Consider the following 24,187-nt stretch of genomic DNA (forward strand, 5'->3'; position numbering starts at 1 on the left):
TCGGACCGACGCGTTTACGTGTGTTTAAACGTCCGTTTTCAATCGGACTGACGTGTTTACGTGTGTTTAAAAGTCTGGATTCAATCGGACTGACGCGTTTACAAGTCCGGATTCAATCGGACTGATGCGTTTACAAGTCCGGTTTCAATCGGACTGACGTCTTTACATGTGTTTAAACGTCCGTTTTCACTCGGACCGACACGTTTACGTGTGTTTAAACGTCCGTTTTCAATCGGACCGAGGCGTTTACGTGTGTTTAAACGTCCGTTTTCAATCGGACTGATAGCCTGGCTGACGCGTCCACAATCTCGATGAGATGGTGGTCTGGGAACTAGGTGTGCATTTTCTCGTATTTGAGGCGTGGTTTACGAATGCCTAGAGCCGTTTATTGGGCGCTACGAATGTCTATCAAATGACGTCAGGTATTTCCCATGCTGCTTTGCGCGCGATTCATAGCCAATTGTATCACTTATACCAGATGACGACAGAAATTCGACGAGGAAGAAGAAAAAAATGGAAAATAAAAGTAAACTTGCGCTCTAAGCTACTTAAACTGACAACAAAGTAGGCCTATATGCTATATTCTACATGAATTTTTATGTTGTAGAGTTGTGAATTTATTTTAATAATGGAGAAATTGAGCAGCCTTGCTTTGTTGTCTACAGTAGTAGCTCAACCCTCATCTTACTTTGAAGCTCCCAGCTCCCAGAAGTGACGTCGACGTAGCTTTAGCAGCAGAAAAGCAATCAGGCTTGTGTTGATGATAATAATAAACTCCTGGACTATGTACAAACTTCCAAATGCATCGTTTTGTGAGTACAGACCATATTTGTACTACTGTAGAAGTTTGGTGTCATGGCATGTGATTCTAGTGTGGTAATTTTGGAGATACTGCCAGGGTCCGTTAGCGCTTGTACTAAGCTATTCGGGATAACTCAGTAACTCAGCTGATGTTCAGCCAATATCGGAAAAACTTCGGGTGGGCTACTTGGCTGGATGTAACGGTTCAAATGACCCTAGGGTGAATCTACTCCGAAACACTTTCTAAGGCTGCACTGAACGGTAACGTTGTGTCCGCTGTCATGTTGAATTAACACTCTACAAGCTTCGGTGTAGCGCATAGACGTCGTCATCGTCTTGCTGCCGCCCCCCCCCCCGTTCTGTGATTGGTTCCCAAACTCTGGCAAAAATAAGGGCGGTGGTTTCCAGGCTGACTTTGCAGTGAGAATGAAATCGAGCGCAAAGCAGCATGGGAATTCCCAGGCTATCGGACTGACGCGTTTACATGTGTTTAAACGTCCGTTTTCAATCAAAACGACGCGTTTACGTGTGTTTAAACGTCCGTTTTCAATCGGACTGACGCGTTTACGTGTGTTTAAACGTCCGTTTTCAATCGGACTGACGTGTTTACGTGTGTTTAAACGTCCGTTTTCAATCGGACTGACGTGTTTACGTGTGTTTAAAAGTCTGGATTCAATCGGACTGACGCGTTTACAAGTCCGGATTCAATCGGACTGATGCGTTTACAAGTCCGGTTTCAATCGGACTGACGTCTTTACATGTGTTTAAACGTCCGTTTTCACTCGGACCGACACGTTTACGTGTGTTTAAACGTCCGTTTTCAATCGGACTGACGCGTTTCCGTGTGTTTAAACGTCCGTTTTCAATCGGACCGAGGCGTTTACGTGTTTAAACGTCCGTTTTCAATCGGACCGACGCGTTTACGTGTGTTTAAACGTCCGTTTTCAATCGGACCGACGCGTTTACGTGTGTTTAAACGTCCGTTTTCAATCGGACCGACGCGTTTACGTGTGTTTAAACGTCCGTTTTCAATCGGACCGACGCGTTTACGTGTGTTTAAACGTCCGTTTTCAATCGGACTGACGTCTTTACATGTGTTTAAACGTCCGTTTTCAATCGAAACGACGCGTTTACGTGTGTTTAAACGTCCGTTTTCAATCGGACCGACGCGTTTACGTGTGTTTAAACGTCCGTTTTCAATCGGACTGACGCGTTTACGTGTGTTTAAACGTCCGTTTTCAATCGGACTGACGTGTTTACATGTGTTTAAACGTCCGTTTTCAATCGGACCGACGCGTTTACGTGTGTTTAAACGTCCGTTTTCAATCGGACTGACGTCTTTACATGTGTTTAAACGTCCGTTTTCACTCGGACTGACGCGTTTCCGTGTGTTTAAACGTCCGTTTTCAATCGGACCGACGCGTTTACGTGTGTTTAAACGTCCGTTTTCAATCGGACCGACGCGTTTACGTGTGTTTAAACGTCCGTTTTCAATCGGACTGACGCGTTTACATGTGTTTAAACGTCCGTTTTCAATCGAAACGACGCGTTTACGTGTGTTTAAACGTCCGTTTTCAATCGGACCGACGCGTTTACGTGTGTTTAAACGTCCGTTTTCAATCGGACTGACGCGTTTACATGTGTTTAAACGTCCGTTTTCAATCGAAACGACGCGTTTACGTGTGTTTAAACGTCCGTTTTCAATCGGACTGACGCGTTTACGTGTGTTTAAACGTCCGTTTTCAATCGGACTGACGCGTTTACGTGTGTTTAAACGTCCGTTTTCAATCGGACTGACGTGTTTACGTGTGTTTAAACGTCCGTTTTCAATCGGACCGACGCGTTTACGTGTGTTTAAACGTCCGTTTTCAATCGGACTGACGCGTTTACGTGTGTTTAAACGTCCGTTTTCAATCGGACCGACGCGTTTACGTGTGTTTAAACGTCCGGTTTCAATCGGAACGACGCGTTTACGTGTGTTTAAACGTCCAATTTCAATCGGAACGACACGTTTACATGGTACATTTAGTTTGACTTCTTCTTCACTTCATTGATCCAGTTTTAAAATAAATCACACATCATCATCATGGTCAAACAGAGGCGTTATGGTTGTGATTCGTCGCCCTCTGCTGGTCACTCAGCTTCACTGCAGCACAGTTTGTGCCTGAAAGCTGCTCCGAAAGTTTAAATACTGAGGTTAAACATCTGTAGTTTCTCCAGAACATCCTGGTTATTACTTTTATTGTCTTCTTAACATGTTTCCTGCCCCAGAAAACGTGTTGATCTGCATTCAGTGACAGAAGAGAATCATACTCACTTCATCTTTGGCTTGGAACAGATACTCGTTTCCATCTGCGACTCTGAAAGAGAAGAAGAAGAAGACAGAGGTGACTGGTCATGTGACACCATGCGCTCCGTCTGTGGCTCCGCCCACTGGCCTCGTGATGCTTACCTGAGTTTGAAGACGTGCTTCTTCTTCTTGTAGTCGGACGCCACGTCGCAGGCGGCGTCCTTCAGGCCGACGGGCAGCTCGCTGTGGTACGGCACCCCCTGACCCGCCGCCTTGCTGTCCTTGTAGAAGCCCATTTCCTGGTTGTTGATGACGCAGAACACGTTGTGCCACGACCTGCCAATCACAGAGCAGCTGGGGGTCAGGTGGCGCCCTGCCGGCAGGGGGCGGGCGGAGCCTGTAGTGGGCGGGGCTTACCTGTTAGAGGCCTTCTTGTTGTGGCTCTCCCACTCGTGCTTGCGGTGCAGGAACCCCTCCAGCTGCGAGGACGATTCCTGGTTCTTGGCGGGCAGCGTGGACGACTGGCTGTTTTTACTCTTCCTGCCCGAGGTCGGCGTGGGGGCGGGGCTTGGCTCCTTGGAGCTGCGCTCCACGATGCCGTTCACCAGGTCTTCGCCTTCCTCCGCGTCCTGCAGCCGGAAACCAACAGAACCTTCGTTATCATGTGACCTGTCATGTGACCTGTCATGTGACCTGTCATGTGACCTGACCTGTGACCTGTGACCTGACCTGTGACCTGACCTGTGATCTGACCTGTGACCTGACATGTGACCTGTGACCTGACCTGTGACCTGACCTGTGACCTGACCTGTGACCTGTCATGTGACCTGACCTGTGACCTGACATGTGACCTGACATGTGACCTGACATGTGACCTGTCATGTGACCTGTCATGTGACCTGTCATGTGACCTGACCTGTGACCTGTCATGTGACCTGACCTGTTACCTGACATGTGACCTGTCATGTGACCTGACCTGTGACCTGTCATGTGACCTGACCTGTGACCTGTCATGTGACCTGACCTGTGACCTGACATGTGACCTGACATGTGACCTGACATGTGACCTGTCATGTGACCTGACATGTGACCTGTCATGTGACCTGACATGTGACCTGACATGTGACCTGACCTGTGACCTGTCATGTGACCTGACATGTGACCTGTCATGTGACCTTACATGTGACCTGTCATGTGACCTGACATGTGACCTGTCATGTGACCTGTCATGTGACCTGACCTGTGACCTGTCATGTGACCTGACCTGTGACCTGACCTGTGACCTGACCTGTGACCTGACATGTGACCTGTCATGTGACCTGTCATGTGACCTGACATGTGACCTGACATGTGACCTGACCTGTGACCTGTCATGTGACCTGACATGTGACCTGTCATGTGACCTGACCTGTGACCTGTCATGTGACCTGACATGTGACCTGACATGTGACCTGACATGTGACCAGACCTGTGACCTGACATGTGACCTGACCTGTGACCTGTCATGTGACCTGACATGTGACCTGACATGTGACCTGTCATGTGACCTGTCATGTGACCTTACATGTGACGTAAAGGACCCACAGGACGGCTCAATAAAGAGTATGAGGAAGGAGTACTGACCCGGGGAGAGTCCTGGTCCGAGGCGAGTCCGTTCTGGATGGCGGCGCTGCAGACACACACACAAACACACATGAACACCTGCTTCCTGTGACCTCTGACCTGTGAGCGGTCCTGGCGCCCTCACCTCTGCTGCTGAGCCTCGTCCTGCTCGACCACGACGGGCTCCGGAGACGGCGGCTTCCTCCTCCTCTCCTCTTCCTCCTGCTGCCTCCTCACCTCCAGCAGCTCCAGCTGGAACACAAACAAACGTCTTCGTCACCACCTCCGCCATATTCACCACCGCCACCACCACCCTGGCCTTCGCCACCACCACCCTGGCCTTCGCCATCAGCACCCTGGCCTTCGCCATCAGCACCCTGGCCTTCGCCATCAGCACCCTGGCCTTCGCCATCAGCACCCTGGCCTTCGCCATCAGCACCCTGGCCTTCGCCACCACCACCCTGGCCTTCGCCACCACCACCCTGGCCTTCGCCATCAGCACTCTGGCCTGCGCCACCACCACCCTGGCCTTCGCCATCAGCACTCTGGCCTGCGCCACCACCACCCTGGCCTTCGCCATCAGCACCCTGGCCTTCGCCAGCCTCACCGTGGTCAGCCTCTCCAGGGCGGAGAAGCGCTCCTCCCAGGTGGCGGCCGACTTCTCGAAGGCCTCGTGGCGCTTGATGAGCTTCTCCACCTCGTCCACGCTCTGGCCCATCTCCCTGCTGGACAGGTAGGGCTCCTGGCCCAGCAGCCAGGCCTCGGCCACGCCGGCGTCCCGCGAGAATTGGTGCACCTCCAGGACTGTGGGGAAGGAAGGTTAGACCGTCACACCGAAAACCGAAAACATGTCACATGACACCTGCAGCACGTCCCGATTGGTCAGAGAGGAAAAAAACAGGAAGTGAGTCTTACTGAGGCGGAGCCACTCCCATCGGTCCTCCCACTTGTCAATCATGTCCTTCCTCTTGTCTGTCAGCTGCAGCAGCTTCTCTTTGATCTGAGCGACAGCAAACTTTATTTATAACATCACACGAGCAAACTTTATTTATAACATCACACGAACAGCCACGGTTCCTCTGATGTCATCACATTAACAGAACACAAAATATAACTTTAACACTCAAAAGTTTGAGTAAGCGAGAAGTTCCCGGATGCATACTAGATTCTCCTAAATGTTGGGTATGCATCATGAGGTTACTACTCATACTCAAACTACCCAAAATGCAACGTAACGTGACGTCGCCGATCGTCATTTCCTGTCAAAACGGCAGTTTCAAGCTAGCTACAATGAGGGTAGGTTCACTTCCTGTTTTCAAAACAAAAGCACCAATTGTATGGTAATGGCTTTCCCTATGATAAAAGGCAACGGGTATTTTATTTTGTGAAAATAACTGGAAGTGCGTTAGCTCACTGCGGCTAGCTTTAGTAAAGTCCCTAATCTAAGGCTACCCTAATCCTAACCCAGGTGTAGGTTATCCTCACTCTAACCTAACCTACGACCTAAATTTTGGTCGGCTGGCCACTCGTAGGTAGGTTCACCGCGCTTCCATCTGAGGATAATGACTCACTGTGGTTTGCTGGAGTCCCACAGATTTAGAAATGGCTTGATTTTCCAGACCAATAGATCTCAATTACTGCGTTTCTCATTTATTCCCGAATCTCCTTGGATGGCGGCGTGATGTCCGGGTTAAGGTTAGCGTTAGTCTTGGTCTGCTAACTTTGTCAGGCAGGTCCTATCTAAGTGATTTCTTTACTGAGAGCAGCTGTGGCATAATAAACACCTTCGTGTGTTATCTTTAAGGATGCAGTGATACTTCTTTTTTTCAAACAGATACGATACCGATACTTGGATCTGAGTACTTGCCGATACAGAGTACCGATACTTCTACCACAAAAAGACAGGTCTCGGTCTCACTATCTCGACATCTCCCCGAGCCGCCATTCTCAAAAAATACAACAAAAATGAAAAGCCACCCTCTGATCGTGGTCTTCAGGCAATAAATTGGTATCTGTTAACTTTAACGAGTACGAGTATATTAGAATAGTATCGGGCCGATACTAGACAAAGATAACTAGGGATGCACCCTAGTTATCTTTGTCTAACATTTGAATTTGTTGATGGCCTGAAACAGTTTTCCTCACCTCCTCTGACGCGTAGTGTTTCCGGGCCAGCAGCGCCTTCCCCAGCTCGATGCAGGTGGTGAAGCTGTCGTTGCGGGCGTCGATCTCTGCCTTGATGCCCTGATGGTTGTTCATCAGCAGCTCCACAGACGAAACGTCTCTGAACACACAAACAGCCACGTCAGCTATTTACGCTTGGAGCAGTGGGTGGGCATCAGGGGCTCGGCGCTGGAATGGTTCAGGTTCTATTTGTCGCATCGGACATTCTGTGTCAGCCTTGGTTTCCACTGCTCCTCTCCCATGTGGGGTTCCACAGGGTTCAGTGCTGGGCCCTCTTTTATTTTCGTTGTATCTTCTCCCACTGGGTTCCATTCTCAGGAAGCACGGCATTTTATTCCACTGTTATGCTGATGACAGCCAGATTTATGTACCGCTTAAAAAGGCTGATTCTTTCTCCCCCAAGACTCTGTTAAACTGTTTAGAGGATGTCAAGGCCTGGATGGCTCTAAACTTTTTAAATTTGAATGAAAAAAAGACTGAAATAATGGATTTTGGTGGCACCTCTGTGACCCCCTCAGTTGATCTGGGTTTCTTGGCACAGTATGCCAAACCCATACTCAATGATCTGGGGGTAAAAGTAGACTCGGATCTGAAGTTCGACAGCCAGATGAAAGCTGTGGTGAAAGTAAGTTTTTTCCAGTTAAGGCAGTTAGCAAAAATAAAACCTTTTCTGCACAGACAGCACCTTGAAGCAGTAATTCACGCCTTTGTGACCACACGGCTGGATTACTGCAACGCACCGTATATGGGGGTTAGTGGGTCCTCCATCGCACGTCTCCAACTTGTACAAAATGCAGCTGCGCGTCTTTTAACTGGCACAAGAAAGTTTGAGCACATTTCACCGATTTTAGCCTCACTCCACTGGCTACCTGTCCATTTTAGAATTTATTTTAAAATTCTTTTATTTGCTTTTAAATCCCTAAATGGTCTTGCCCCAGTGTACCTCTCTGAACTCCTGAACCCCTACACACCCAGCCCATCCCTCAGGTCAGCTGACCAGCTGCTCCTGAGGGTTCCCAAAACCAGGCTGGAGCTCAGAGGGGACCGAGCGCTCTCGGTTGCAGCTCCCAAATTGTGGAATGACCTGCCACTGCAGATTAGACAGGCCTCCTCACTGTCTAATTTTAAAACTCTTCTTAAAACACACCTCAGTCTTTTCCTTGGCTTTTAATACTATGTAGGTTGTTGATTTTATGTTCACAGATATTTTATTTGGGGTGGGGTTGTCAGTCTATTTATTTATTATTTTTTATTGTATTTATTTTATTGTGCAGCACTTGTAAACCTTTGTGTTTACTTAAACTGTGCTTTATAAATAAAGTGGATTGGATACTCTACGCCCACCAAACTACGGTGGACCTGTGGCGCCCGGGCCTACCTGGGTTTCTCCTGCGCCTCAATGAGCCGGATCACGTCCTCCATCCACAGCATCAGGTCCCGGACCAAGCTGAAGAAGCGGAACTTGTCCCCGGTGTCGTGGAGGCGCTGCCGGCGCCCGTCGCAGGCCTCCAGCAGGCTCCTCCAGGCCTCCAGCACCTCGCCTTCACGGTGCTGGATGTCGTCCGCCTTGTCTCCGGCGTACGCCGACTGTAGGCGCACGGCGTCCTCCTGCAGCTGCCGCACCTGCAGGTCACAACATAGCACATTACTGACGTAACCTCCAACCCGTCCTCCAGCTTCAGGGTGACGTGCACTCTATCAGGCGCACGCTTGCTTTTCTTTTCCTCTCTGGACCGTCCTATAAAATCAGCATCAAAGACAGTGTAAGAGCACATCTGCAGTTTTCTTTCCTCTTTTTTCCACTGTCTGCATATTTATCAGTGGTTGGTGCCAAGTCGATGACAGGTGTGTGTGAGGCGTACTGTGGTTTGTGTTGAGGTCTGTCAGTAACCCCCGGATCCACCAGAAATAACGCCGTCCAGCAGTCAGATATAAAGAAGTGATGTTGACCTTCAACACTTACTCAGCATCAACCAGTGACCACAGCCAGTGCTGGGCCAGTGCCATGCACCTCATGCTAAACCCCACCAGCAACCGAGCCAGCCAGGGCATGAGCCCCCCAACCCCTCATTACTAACCCTAACCTAACCCCAGCTCATTACTAACCCTAACCCTAACCTAACCCCAGCTCATTACTAACCCTAACCTAACCCCAGCTCATTACTAACCCTAACCCCAACCCTAACCCCAACTCATTACTAACCCTAACCTAACCCCAGCTCATTACTAACCCTAACCTAACCCCAGCTCATTACTAACCCTAACCTAACCCCAACTCATTACTAACCCCAACTCATTACTAACCCTAACCCTAACCTAACCCCAACTCATTACTAACCCCAACTCATTACTAACCCCAACTCATTACTAACCCTAACCTAACCCCAACTCATTACTAACCCCAACTCATTACTAACCCCAACTCATTACTAACCCCAACTCATTACTAACCCTAACCCTAACCTAACCCCAACTCATTACTAACCCTAACCTAACCCCAGCTCATTACTAACCCTAACCTAACCCCAGCTCATTACTAACCCTAACCTAACCCCCCTCATTACTAACCCTAACCTAACCCCAACTCATTACTAACACTAACCTAACCCCAGCTCATTACTAACCCTAACCTAACCCCAGCTCATTACTAACACTAACCTAACCCCAACTCATTACTAACCCTAACCTAACCCCAGCTCATTACTAACCCTAACCCTAACCCCAACTCATTACTAACCCTAACCTAACCCCAACTAATTACTAACCCTAACCCCAACTCATTACTAACCCTAACCTAACCCCAACTCATTACTAACCCTAACCTAACCCCAGCTCATTACTAACACTAACCTAACCCCAGCTCATTACTAACCCTAACCTAACCCCCCTCATTACTAACCCTAACCCTAACCCCAACTCATTACTAACCCTAACCTAACCCCAGCTCATTACTAACCCTAACCTAACCCCAGCTCATTACTAACCCTAACCTAACCCCAGCTCATTACTAACACTAACCTAACCCCAGCTCATTACTAACCCTAACCTAACCCCAGCTCATTACTAACCCTAACCTAACCCCCGTCATTACTAACCCTAACCCTAACCCCAACTCATTACTAACCCTAAACTAACCCCAGCTCATTACTAACCCTAACCTAACCCCAACTCATTACTAACCCTAACCTAACCCCAACTCATTACTAACCCTAACCTAACCCCAGCTCATTACTAACCCTAACCCTAACCCCAACTCATTACTAACCCTAACCTAACCCCAACTAATTACTAACCCTAACCCCAACTCATTACTAACCCTAACCTAACCCCAACTCATTACTAACCCTAACCTAACCCCAGCTCATTACTAACACTAACCTAACCCCAGCTCATTACTAACCCTAACCTAACCCCCCTCATTACTAACCCTAACCCTAACCCCAACTCATTACTAACCCTAAACTAACCCCAGCTCATTACTAACCCTAACCTAACCCCAACTCATTACTAACCCTAACCTAACCCCAACTCATTACTAACCCTAACCTAACCCCAGCTCATTACTAACCCTAACCCTAACCCCAACTCATTACTAACCCTAACCTAACCCCAACTAATTACTAACCCTAACCCCAACTCATTACTAACCCTAACCTAACCCCAGCTCATTACTAACCCTAACCTAACCCCAACTCATTACTAACCCTAACCTAACCCCAACTCATTACTAACCCTAACCTAACCCCAACTCATTACTAACCCTAACCCTAACCCCAGCTCATTACTAACCCTAACCTAACCCCAACTCATTACTAACCCTAACCTAACCCCAACTCATTACTAACCCTAACCTAACCCCAGCTCATTACTAACCCTAACCCCAACTCATTACTAACCCTAACCTAACCCCAGCTCATTACTAACCCTAACCTAACCCCAACTCATTACTAACCCTAACCCTCATTACTAAACCTAACCTAACCCCAGCTCATTACTAACCCTAACCTAACCCCAACTCATTACTAACCCTAACCCCAGCTCATTACTAACCCTAACCTAACCCCAGCTCATTACTAACCCTAACCTAACCCCAACTCATTACTAACCCTAACCTAACCCCAACTCATTACTAACCCTAACCCTCATTACTAAACCTAACCTAACCCCAGCTCATTACTAACCCTAACCTAACCCCAACTCATTACTAACCCTAACCCTCATTACTAACCCTAACCTAACCCCAACTCATTACTAACCCTAACCTAACCCCAACTCATTACTAACCCTAACCCTAACCCCAACTCATTACTAACCCTAACCCTAACCCCAACTCATTACTAACCCTAACCCTCATTACTAAACCTAACCTAACCCCAGCTCATTACTAACCCTAACCTAACCCCAGCTCATTACTAACCCTAACCTAACCCCAACTCATTACTAACCCTAACCCTCATTACTAAACCTAACCTAACCCCAGCTCATTACTAACCCTAACCCCAACCCTAACCCCAACTCATTACTAACCCTAACCTAACCCCAGCTCATTACTAACCCTAACCCCAACTCATTACTAACCCTAACCTAACCCCAACTCATTACTAACCCTAACCTAACCCCAGCTCATTACTAACCCTAACCCTAACCCCAACTCATTACTAACCCTAACCTAACCCCAACTCATTACTAACCCTAAACTAACCCCAGCTCATTACTAACCCTAACCTAACCCCAACTCATTACTAACCCTAACCTAACCCCAACTCATTACTAACCCTAACCTAACCCCAGCTCATTACTAACCCTAACCCTAACCCCAACTCATTACTAACCCTAACCTAACCCCAACTAATTACTAACCCTAACCCCAACTCATTACTAACCCTAACCTAACCCCAGCTCATTACTAACCCTAACCTAACCCCAACTCATTACTAACCCTAACCTAACCCCAACTCATTACTAACCCTAACCTAACCCCAACTCATTACTAACCCTAACCCTAACCCCAGCTCATTACTAACCCTAACCTAACCCCAACTCATTACTAACCCTAACCTAACCCCAACTCATTACTAACCCTAACCTAACCCCAGCTCATTACTAACCCTAACCCCAACTCATTACTAACCCTAACCTAACCCCAGCTCATTACTAACCCTAACCTAACCCCAACTCATTACTAACCCTAACCCCAGCTCATTACTAACCCTAACCTAACCCCAGCTCATTACTAACCCTAACCTAACCCCAACTCATTACTAACCCTAACCTAACCCCAACTCATTACTAACCCTAACCCTCATTACTAAACCTAACCTAACCCCAGCTCATTACTAACCCTAACCTAACCCCAACTCATTACTAACCCTAACCCTCATTACTAAACCTAACCTAACCCCAACTCATTACTAACCCTAACCTAACCCCAACTCATTACTAACCCTAACCCTAACCCCAACTCATTACTAACCCTAACCCTAACCCCAACTCATTACTAACCCTAACCCTCATTACTAAACCTAACCTAACCCCAGCTCATTACTAACCCTAACCTAACCCCAGCTCATTACTAACCCTAACCTAACCCCAACTCATTACTAACCCTAACCCTCATTACTAAACCTAACCTAACCCCAGCTCATTACTAACCCTAACCCCAACCCTAACCCCAACTCATTACTAACCCTAACCTAACCCCAGCTCATTACTAACCCTAACCCCAACTCATTACTAACCCTAACCTAACCCCAACTCATTACTAACCCTAACCTAACCCCAGCTCATTACTAACCCTAACCCTAACCCCAACTCATTACTAACCCTAACCTAACCCCAACTCATTACTAACCCTAACCTAACCCCAGCTCATTACTAACCCTAACCTAACCCAGCTCATTACTAACCCTAACCTAACCCCAGCTCATTACTAACCCTAACCTAACCCCCCTCATTACTAACCCTAACCCCAACTCATTACTAACCCTAACCTAACCCCCAACTCATTACTAACCCTAACCTAACCCCAGCTCATTACTAACCCTAACCCTAACCCCAGCTCATTACTAACCCTAACCCTAACCCCAGCTCATTACTAACCCTAACCTAACCCCAGCTCATTACTAACCCTAACCCTAACCCCCTCATTACTAACCCTAACCTAACCCCAGCTCATTACTAACCCTAACCTAACCCCCCTCATTACTAACCCTAACCTAACCCCAGCTCATTACTAACCCTAACCTAACCCCAGCTCATTACTAACCCTAACCTAACCCCAGCTCATTACTAACCCTAACCCCCAACTCATTACTAACCCTAACCTAACCCCAGCTCATTACTAACCCTAACCCTAACCCCAGCTCATTACTAACCCTAACCCTAACCCCAACTCATTACTAACCCTAAACTAACCCCAGCTCATTACTAACCCTAACCTAACCCCAACTCATTACTAACCCTAACCTAACCCCAACTCATTACTAACCCTAACCTAACCCCAGCTCATTACTAACCCTAACCCTAACCCCAACTCATTACTAACCCTAACCTAACCCCAACTAATTACTAACCCTAACCCCAACTCATTACTAACCCTAACCTAACCCCAGCTCATTACTAACCCTAACCTAACCCCAACTCATTACTAACCCTAACCTAACCCCAACTCATTACTAACCCTAACCTAACCCCAACTCATTACTAACCCTAACCCTAACCCCAGCTCATTACTAACCCTAACCTAACCCCAACTCATTACTAACCCTAACCTAACCCCAACTCATTACTAACCCTAACCTAACCCCAGCTCATTACTAACCCTAACCCCAACTCATTACTAACCCTAACCTAACCCCAGCTCATTACTAACCCTAACCTAACCCCAACTCATTACTAACCCTAACCCTCATTACTAAACCTAACCTAACCCCAGCTCATTACTAACCCTAACCCTAACCCCAGCTCATTACTAACCCTAACCTAACCCCAGCTCATTACTAACCCTAACCTAACCCCAACTCATTACTAACCCTAACCTAACCCCAACTCATTACTAACCCTAACCCTCATTACTAAACCTAACCTAACCCCAGCTCATTACTAACCCTAACCTAACCCCAACTCATTACTAACCCTAACCCTCATTACTAAACCTAACCTAACCCCAACTCATTACTAACCCTAACCTAACCCCAACTCATTACTAACCCTAACCCTAACCCCAACTCATTACTAACCCTAACCCTAACCCCAACTCATTACTAACCCTAACCCTCATTACTAAACCTAACCTAACCCCAGCTCATTACTAACCCTAACCTAACCCCAGCTCATTACTAACCTTAACCTAACCCCAACTCATTACTAACCCTAACCCTCATTACTAAACCTAACCTAACCCCAGCTCATTACTAACCCTAACCCCAACCCTAACCCCAACTCATTACTAACCCTAACCTAACCCCAGCTCATTACTAACCCTAACCCCAACTCATTACTAACCCTAACCTAACCCCAACTCATTACTAACCCTAACCTAACCCCAGCTCATTACTAACCCTAACCCTAACCCCAACTCATTACTAACCCTAACCTAACCCCAACTCATTACTAACCCTAAACTAACCCCAGCTCATTACTAACCCTAACCTAACCCCAACTCATTACTAACCCTAACCTAACCCCAACTCATTACTAACCCTAACCTAACCCCAGCTCATTACTAACCCTAACCCTAACCCCAACTCATTACTAACCCTAACCTAACCCCAACTAATTACTAACCCTAACCCCAACTCATTACTAACCCTAACCTAACCCCAGCTCATTACTAACCCTAACCTAACCCCAACTCATTACTAACCCTAACCTAACCCCAACTCATTACTAACCCTAACCTAACCCCAACTCATTACTAACCCTAACCTAACCCCAACTCATTACTAACCCTAACCTAACCCCAGCTCATTACTAACCCTAACCCCAACTCATTACTAACCCTAACCTAACCCCAGCTCATTACTAACCCTAACCTAACCCCAACTCATTACTAACCCTAACCCCAGCTCATTACTAACCCTAACCTAACCCCAACTCATTACTAACCCTAACCTAACCCCAACTCATTACTAACCCTAACCTAACCCCAACTCATTACTAACCCTAACCCTAACCCCAGCTCATTACTAACCCTAACCTAACCCCAACTCATTACTAACCCTAACCTAACCCCAACTCATTACTAACCCTAACCTAACCCCAGCTCATTACTAACCCTAACCCCAACTCATTACTAACCCTAACCTAACCCCAGCTCATTACTAACCCTAACCTAACCCCAACTCATTACTAACCCTAACCCTCATTACTAAACCTAACCTAACCCCAGCTCATTACTAACCCTAACCTAACCCCAACTCATTACTAACCCTAACCCCAGCTCATTACTAACCCTAACCTAACCCCAGCTCATTACTAACCCTAACCTAACCCCAACTCATTACTAACCCTAACCTAACCCCAACTCATTACTAACCCTAACCCTCATTACTAAACCTAACCTAACCCCAGCTCATTACTAACCCTAACCTAACCCCAACTCATTACTAACCCTAACCCTCATTACTAAACCTAACCTAACCCCAACTCATTACTAACCCTAACCTAACCCCAACTCATTACTAACCCTAACCCTAACCCCAACTCATTACTAACCCTAACCCTAACCCCAACTCATTACTAACCCTAACCCTCATTACTAAACCTAACCTAACCCCAGCTCATTACTAACCCTAACCTAACCCCAGCTCATTACTAACCCTAACCTAACCCCAACTCATTACTAACCCTAACCCTCATTACTAAACCTAACCTAACCCCAGCTCATTACTAACCCTAACCCCAACCCTAACCCCAACTCATTACTAACCCTAACCTAACCCCAGCTCATTACTAACCCTAACCCCAACTCATTACTAACCCTAACCTAACCCCAACTCATTACTAACCCTAACCTAACCCCAGCTCATTACTAACCCTAACCCTAACCCCAACTCATTACTAACCCTAACCTAACCCCAACTCATTACTAACCCTAAACTAACCCCAGCTCATTACTAACCCTAACCTAACCCCAACTCATTACTAACCCTAACCTAACCCCAACTCATTACTAACCCTAACCTAACCCCAGCTCATTACTAACCCTAACCCTAACCCCAACTCATTACTAACCCTAACCTAACCCCAACTAATTACTAACCCTAACCCCAACTCATTACTAACCCTAACCTAACCCCAGCTCATTACTAACCCTAACCTAACCCCAACTCATTACTAACCCTAACCTAACCCCAACTCATTACTAACCCTAACCTAACCCCAACTCATTACTAACCCTAACCCTAACCCCAGCTCATTACTAACCCTAACCTAACCCCAACTCATTACTAACCCTAACCTAACCCCAACTCATTACTAACCCTAACCTAACCCCAGCTCATTACTAACCCTAACCCCAACTCATTACTAACCCTAACCTAACCCCAGCTCATTACTAACCCTAACCTAACCCCAACTCATTACTAACCCTAACCCCAGCTCATTACTAACCCTAACCTAACCCCAGCTCATTACTAACCCTAACCTAACCCCAACTCATTACTAACCCTAACCTAACCCCAACTCATTACTAACCCTAACCCTCATTACTAAACCTAACCTAACCCCAGCTCATTACTAACCCTAACCTAACCCCAACTCATTACTAACCCTAACCCTCATTACTAAACCTAACCTAACCCCAACTCATTACTAACCCTAACCTAACCCCAACTCATTACTAACCCTAACCCTAACCCCAACTCATTACTAACCCTAACCCTAACCCCAACTCATTACTAACCCTAACCCTCATTACTAAACCTAACCTAACCCCAGCTCATTACTAACCCTAACCTAACCCCAGCTCATTACTAACCCTAACCTAACCCCAACTCATTACTAACCCTAACCCTCATTACTAAACCTAACCTAACCCCAGCTCATTACTAACCCTAACCCCAACCCTAACCCCAACTCATTACTAACCCTAACCTAACCCCAGCTCATTACTAACCCTAACCCCAACTCATTACTAACCCTAACCTAACCCCAACTCATTACTAACCCTAACCTAACCCCAGCTCATTACTAACCCTAACCCTAACCCCAACTCATTACTAACCCTAACCTAACCCCAACTCATTACTAACCCTAACCTAACCCCAGCTCATTACTAACCCTAACCTAACCCAGCTCATTACTAACCCTAACCTAACCCCAGCTCATTACTAACCCTAACCTAACCCCCCTCATTACTAACCCTAACCCCAACTCATTACTAACCCTAACCTAACCCCCAACTCATTACTAACCCTAACCTAACCCCAGCTCATTACTAACCCTAACCCTAACCCCAGCTCATTACTAACCCTAACCCTAACCCCAGCTCATTACTAACCCTAACCTAACCCCAGCTCATTACTAACCCTAACCCTAACCCCCTCATTACTAACCCTAACCTAACCCCAGCTCATTACTAACCCTAACCTAACCCCCCTCATTACTAACCCTAACCTAACCCCAGCTCATTACTAACCCTAACCTAACCCCAGCTCATTACTAACCCTAACCTAACCCCAGCTCATTACTAACCCTAACCCCCAACTCATTACTAACCCTAACCTAACCCCAGCTCATTACTAACCCTAACCCTAACCCCAGCTCATTACTAACCCTAACCCTAACCCCAACTCATTACTAACCCTAAACTAACCCCAGCTCATTACTAACCCTAACCTAACCCCAACTCATTACTAACCCTAACCTAACCCCAACTCATTACTAACCCTAACCTAACCCCAGCTCATTACTAACCCTAACCCTAACCCCAACTCATTACTAACCCTAACCTAACCCCAACTAATTACTAACCCTAACCCCAACTCATTACTAACCCTAACCTAACCCCAGCTCATTACTAACCCTAACCTAACCCCAACTCATTACTAACCCTAACCTAACCCCAACTCATTACTAACCCTAACCTAACCCCAACTCATTACTAACCCTAACCCTAACCCCAGCTCATTACTAACCCTAACCTAACCCCAACTCATTACTAACCCTAACCTAACCCCAACTCATTACTAACCCTAACCTAACCCCAGCTCATTACTAACCCTAACCCCAACTCATTACTAACCCTAACCTAACCCCAGCTCATTACTAACCCTAACCTAACCCCAACTCATTACTAACCCTAACCCTCATTACTAAACCTAACCTAACCCCAGCTCATTACTAACCCTAACCCTAACCCCAGCTCATTACTAACCCTAACCTAACCCCAGCTCATTACTAACCCTAACCTAACCCCAACTCATTACTAACCCTAACCTAACCCCAACTCATTACTAACCCTAACCCTCATTACTAAACCTAACCTAACCCCAGCTCATTACTAACCCTAACCTAACCCCAACTCATTACTAACCCTAACCCTCATTACTAAACCTAACCTAACCCCAACTCATTACTAACCCTAACCTAACCCCAACTCATTACTAACCCTAACCCTAACCCCAACTCATTACTAACCCTAACCCTAACCCCAACTCATTACTAACCCTAACCCTCATTACTAAACCTAACCTAACCCCAGCTCATTACTAACCCTAACCTAACCCCAGCTCATTACTAACCTTAACCTAACCCCAACTCATTACTAACCCTAACCCTCATTACTAAACCTAACCTAACCCCAGCTCATTACTAACCCTAACCCCAACCCTAACCCCAACTCATTACTAACCCTAACCTAACCCCAGCTCATTACTAACCCTAACCCCAACTCATTACTAACCCTAACCTAACCCCAACTCATTACTAACCCTAACCTAACCCCAGCTCATTACTAACCCTAACCCTAACCCCAACTCATTACTAACCCTAACCTAACCCCAACTCATTACTAACCCTAAACTAACCCCAGCTCATTACTAACCCTAACCTAACCCCAACTCATTACTAACCCTAACCTAACCCCAACTCATTACTAACCCTAACCTAACCCCAGCTCATTACTAACCCTAACCCTAACCCCAACTCATTACTAACCCTAACCTAACCCCAACTAATTACTAACCCTAACCCCAACTCATTACTAACCCTAACCTAACCCCAGCTCATTACTAACCCTAACCTAACCCCAACTCATTACTAACCCTAACCTAACCCCAACTCATTACTAACCCTAACCTAACCCCAACTCATTACTAACCCTAACCTAACCCCAACTCATTACTAACCCTAACCTAACCCCAGCTCATTACTAACCCTAACCCCAACTCATTACTAACCCTAACCTAACCCCAGCTCATTACTAACCCTAACCTAACCCCAACTCATTACTAACCCTAACCCCAGCTCATTACTAACCCTAACCTAACCCCAGCTCATTACTAACCCTAACCTAACCCCAACTCATTACTAACCCTAACCTAACCCCAACTCATTACTAACCCTAACCCTCATTACTAAACCTAACCTAACCCCAGCTCATTACTAACCCTAACCTAACCCCAACTCATTACTAACCCTAACCCTCATTACTAAACCTAACCTAACCCCAACTCATTACTAACCCTAACCTAACCCCAACTCATTACTAACCCTAACCCTAACCCCAACTCATTACTAACCCTAACCCTAACCCCAACTCATTACTAACCCTAACCCTCATTACTAAACCTAACCTAACCCCAGCTCATTACTAACCCTAACCTAACCCCAGCTCATTACTAACCCTAACCTAACCCCAACTCATTACTAACCCTAACCCTCATTACTAAACCTAACCTAACCCCAGCTCATTACTAACCCTAACCCCAACCCTAACCCCAACTCATTACTAACCCTAACCTAACCCCAGCTCATTACTAACCCTAACCCCAACTCATTACTAACCCTAACCTAACCCCAACTCATTACTAACCCTAACCTAACCCCAGCTCATTACTAACCCTAACCCTAACCCCAACTCATTACTAACCCTAACCTAACCCCAACTCATTACTAACCCTAACCTAACCCCAGCTCATTACTAACCCTAACCTAACCCAGCTCATTACTAACCCTAACCTAACCCCAGCTCATTACTAACCCTAACCTAACCCCCCTCATTACTAACCCTAACCCCAACTCATTACTAACCCTAACCTAACCCCCAACTCATTACTAACCCTAACCTAACCCCAGCTCATTACTAACCCTAACCCTAACCCCAGCTCATTACTAACCCTAACCCTAACCCCAGCTCATTACTAACCCTAACCTAACCCCAGCTCATTACTAACCCTAACCCTAACCCCCTCATTACTAACCCTAACCTAACCCCAGCTCATTACTAACCCTAACCTAACCCCCCTCATTACTAACCCTAACCTAACCCCAGCTCATTACTAACCCTAACCTAACCCCAGCTCATTACTAACCCTAACCTAACCCCAGCTCATTACTAACCCTAACCCCCAACTCATTACTAACCCTAACCTAACCCCAGCTCATTACTAACCCTAACCCTAACCCCAGCTCATTACTAACCCTAACCTAACCCCAACTCATTACTAACCCTAACCTAACCCCAGCTCATTACTAACCCTAATCTAACCTATTGACCCGCTGACCTCTTGAACCTTTTGGTGCAACACGAAGGGAACGGGACTCACCTGCGTGCCCAGCGCCTGGATGTCGTGTTCGAAGGTGGTGTGCATCCTCTGCAGCGTCTCCACCGTGTTCTGATCGCGGCCCATCTCCTCCGGCAGCTTCTTCTGCTTGTCCGCGATGCGTGCCAGGATCTCTTTGGCGTCTTGGTAGAACTTGTGGAGCTCGAAGGAGGCGGCGAGGATCTGCGTCCGGGTGTCGATGAGCTCCAGCAGGTCGGCCCAGGCCTCGTTCAGCCCGTCTTTCCACTCTGCCACCGTGGCCGCGTCGCCGTGCCCCGTGTTGATCAGCTCGTCCGCCAGCCGGTTCACCGCGTCCACGCGCTCCTGCCCGATGTTCCCGGTGTCCCGCGCAAACTCCCGGAAACGCTCCTGCAGCATCTGAAAGCACGAACCAGGTCAGAACAGGTCAGACGGCCACAAGCTAACGTTAGCAGCCACAGCTAAGTTAACAGCCACAGCTAATGTTAGCAGCCACAACGAATGTTAGCAGCCACAACTAATGTTAGCAGCCACAACTAATGTTAGCAGCCACAACTAATGTTAGCAGCCACAGCTAACGTTAGCAGCCACAACTAACTTTAGCAGCCACAGCTAACGTTAGCAGCCACAACTAACTTTAGCAGCCACAGCTAACTTTAGCAGCCACAGCTAACGTTAGGAGCCACAGCTAACGTTAGCAGCCACAACTAACGTTAGCAGCCACAGCGAACGTTAGTAGCCACAATTAACGTTCGGAGCCACAACTAACGTTAGGAGCCACAATTAACGTTCGGAGCCACAGCTAACGTTAGGAGCCACAGCTAACCTCAGCAGCCACAACTTACCTTAGCAGCCACAGCTAACGTTAGCAGCCACAGCTAACGTTAGCAGCCACAACTTACCTTAGTAGCCACAACTAACGTTAGCAGCCACAGCTAACGTTTGCAGCCACAACTTACCTTAGCAGCCACAGCTAATGTTAGCAGTCACAGCTAACGTTAGCAGCCACAACTTACCTTAGTAGCCACAACTAACGTTAGCAGCCACAGCTAACGTTAGCATAGCTCTTCCCCAAACTAAACGGTCTTCAGAGTCTCGGTTTCGGTTGTGGCAGAAACGTACCGTGACGTGTTCGTAGTCCTGACCCAGCTCATGTGACCCGGCCACCACCTCCCGCTCGGCGATCCACTGCTCGAGGTCGTCCACCTCCCGGTTGAGCTGGAAGAGGCGGAGCCTCTCGTCCAGTTTGCCCCGCCTCTCCTCTGATAGGTCCTTCAGGCCGGCGTAGAGCTTGTCCACCTGAGACTGCCGCATGCTGATTCGCTCACTGACACACACAGAGACACACAGCGTTACTGGAGGAACAGCTGCCTGCAGGGGCCCCTCAGAGCTCCCCTCAGAGCTCCACCAGGGGCCCCTCAGAGCTCCCCTCAGAGCTCCTCCAGGGGCCCCTCAGAGCTCCTCCTCAGAGCTCCACCAGGGGCCCCTCAGAGCTCCCCTCAGAGCTCCACCAGGGGCCCCTCAGAGCTCCCCTCAGAGCTCCCCTCAGAGCTCCCCTCAGAGCTCCACCAGGGAGCCTGTCACTGTCAGCACAGCTACCTTCAAAATGAAGGTATATTATATTTATTTGTTATTATTTATCATATTATTTATCATTATATTGATGTATTATTGATGTATTGATCCCACGCCAACAGGTGTGTCTCTGATGACCTCTGACCTCTCGGGGTGGCCCTCGGCCACCAGGCCCCTGCTGGTCTTGGACAGCTGGTGGACGTTCTCGGCGTAGTCCTCCACCGCCTGCTCCATGATCTGATGCTTCTTCAGCATGCTGACGGCGCTCTGCTCGTCCTGCCCAAGAAAGCAGCGTTTAGTTTTTTTTGAGGGCCACTGCTGCTGGACCCTTAAAGGAAAGGGGCCCCTGGCCCCTGACCCACTCCCCCGGACCCTTAAAGTGGCCCCTGACCCCTGACCCACTCCCCCGGACCTTAAAGTGGCCCCTGAGGCCCCTGACCCACTCCCCCGGACCCTTAAAATGGCCCCTGAGGCCCCTGACCCACTCCCCCGGCCCTTAAAGTGGCCCCTGACCCACTCCCCTGGCCCTTAAAGTGGCCCCTGACCCACCCCCCCGGCCCTTAAAGTGGCCCCTGACCCACCTTGGCCCTTAAAGTGGCCCCTGAGGCCCCTGACCCACCTTGGCCCTTAAAGTGGCCCCTGACCCACCCCCCCGGCCCTTAAAGTGGCCCCTGAGGCCCTTGACCCACCTTGGCCCTTAAAGTGGCCCCTGAGGCCCCTGACCCACCTTGGCCCTTAAAGTGGCCCCTGACCCACCCCCCGGCCCTTAAAGTGGCCCCTGACCCACCCCCCGGCCCTTAAAGTGGCCCCTGACCCACCTTGGCCCTTAAAGTGGCCCCTGACCCACCTTTGCCCTTAAAGTGGCCCCTGACCCACCTTGGCCCTTAGAGTGGCCCCTGAGGCCCCTGACCCACCTTGGCCCTTAGAGTGGCCCCTGAGGCCCCTGACCCACCTTGGCCCTTAAAGTGGCCCCTGAGGCCCCTGACCCACCTTGGCCCTTAAAGTGGCCCCTGAGGCCCCTGACCCACCTTGGCCCTTAAAGTGGCCCCTGAGGCCCCTGACCCACCTTGGCCTTCTCCTCGGACATCATGTACAGCTCCTGCTCGCTCATCCAGGCCTCGGCCTCGGCAGCATCGAAGTAGTACTGCTGGGCCCGGTGGGCCTCCATCAGCCGGCCGTGCCGCCGCTCCACCTCCTCCATCAGCTGCGCCCACAGCTGCTGCAGCTCCGCCAGGCGCCGCCGGATCACCGAGGGGTCCGAGGACTCGTCCTGCAGGAGGCTGCGGCTGCGCTCCAGGATGTCGTCGATGCGAGGCTGGTGGCCCTGGATCTCCTTCTGTAGAGTCTGAGGACCAACACAGAGTCTGAGGACCAACACAGAGTCTGAGGACCAACACAGAGTCTGAGGACCAACAGAGTCTGAGGACCAACACAGAGTCTGAGGACCAACACAGAGTCTGAGGACCAACACAGAGTCTGAGGACCAACAGAGTCTGAGGACCAACACAGAGTCTGAGGACCAACAGAGTCTGAGGACCAACACAGAGTCTGAGGACCAACAGAGAGTCTGAGGACCAACAGAGTCTGAGGACCAACACAGAGTCTGAGGACCAACAGAGTCTGAGGACCAACAGAGTCTGAGGACCAACACAGAGTCTGAGGACCAACACAGAGTCTGAGGACCAACAGAGAGTCTGAGGACCAACAGAGTCTGAGGACCAACACAGAGTCTGAGGACCAACAGAGTCTGAGGACCAACAGAGTCTGAGGACCAACAGAGTCTGAGGACCAACACAGAGTCTGAGGACCAACAGAGAGTCTGAGGACCAACACAGAGTCTGAGGACCAACACAGAGTCTGAGGACCAACAGAGTCTGAGGACCCACACAGAGTCTGAGGACCAACACAGAGTCTGAGGACCAACACAGAGTCTGAGGACCAACAGAGTCTGAGGACCAACAGAGTCTGAGGACCAACACAGAGTCTGAGG

General features: G+C 48.3%; 1 protein-coding gene across 3 annotated transcripts in view; it reads right to left on the minus strand.

The window, feature by feature from the left end:
* The window catches only part of LOC142378173 (spectrin beta chain, non-erythrocytic 1), a 95,151-nt gene that overhangs the window by 3,955 nt on the left and 67,009 nt on the right, over window positions 1-24,187 (minus strand). For all 3 annotated transcript variants that reach the window (XM_075462411.1, XM_075462410.1, XM_075462412.1), the window contains 13 exons: window positions 23,264-23,542; window positions 22,343-22,473; window positions 21,745-21,949; window positions 20,647-21,021; window positions 8,256-8,500; window positions 6,839-6,977; window positions 5,609-5,693; window positions 5,301-5,497; window positions 4,839-4,945; window positions 4,715-4,760; window positions 3,509-3,720; window positions 3,254-3,427; window positions 3,119-3,161 (listed from right to left, as the gene is read on the minus strand). In XM_075462411.1, coding sequence (XP_075318526.1) covers window positions 3,119-3,161; window positions 3,254-3,427; window positions 3,509-3,720; window positions 4,715-4,760; window positions 4,839-4,945; window positions 5,301-5,497; window positions 5,609-5,693; window positions 6,839-6,977; window positions 8,256-8,500; window positions 20,647-21,021; window positions 21,745-21,949; window positions 22,343-22,473; window positions 23,264-23,542 — 2,238 coding nt within the window. The remainder of the gene's footprint in view (window positions 1-3,118; window positions 3,162-3,253; window positions 3,428-3,508; window positions 3,721-4,714; window positions 4,761-4,838; window positions 4,946-5,300; window positions 5,498-5,608; window positions 5,694-6,838; window positions 6,978-8,255; window positions 8,501-20,646; window positions 21,022-21,744; window positions 21,950-22,342; window positions 22,474-23,263; window positions 23,543-24,187) is intronic.

Source organism: Odontesthes bonariensis, chromosome 4, assembly GCF_027942865.1.
Source record: "Odontesthes bonariensis isolate fOdoBon6 chromosome 4, fOdoBon6.hap1, whole genome shotgun sequence".
Taxonomy (NCBI): Eukaryota; Metazoa; Chordata; class Actinopteri; order Atheriniformes; family Atherinopsidae; genus Odontesthes; species Odontesthes bonariensis.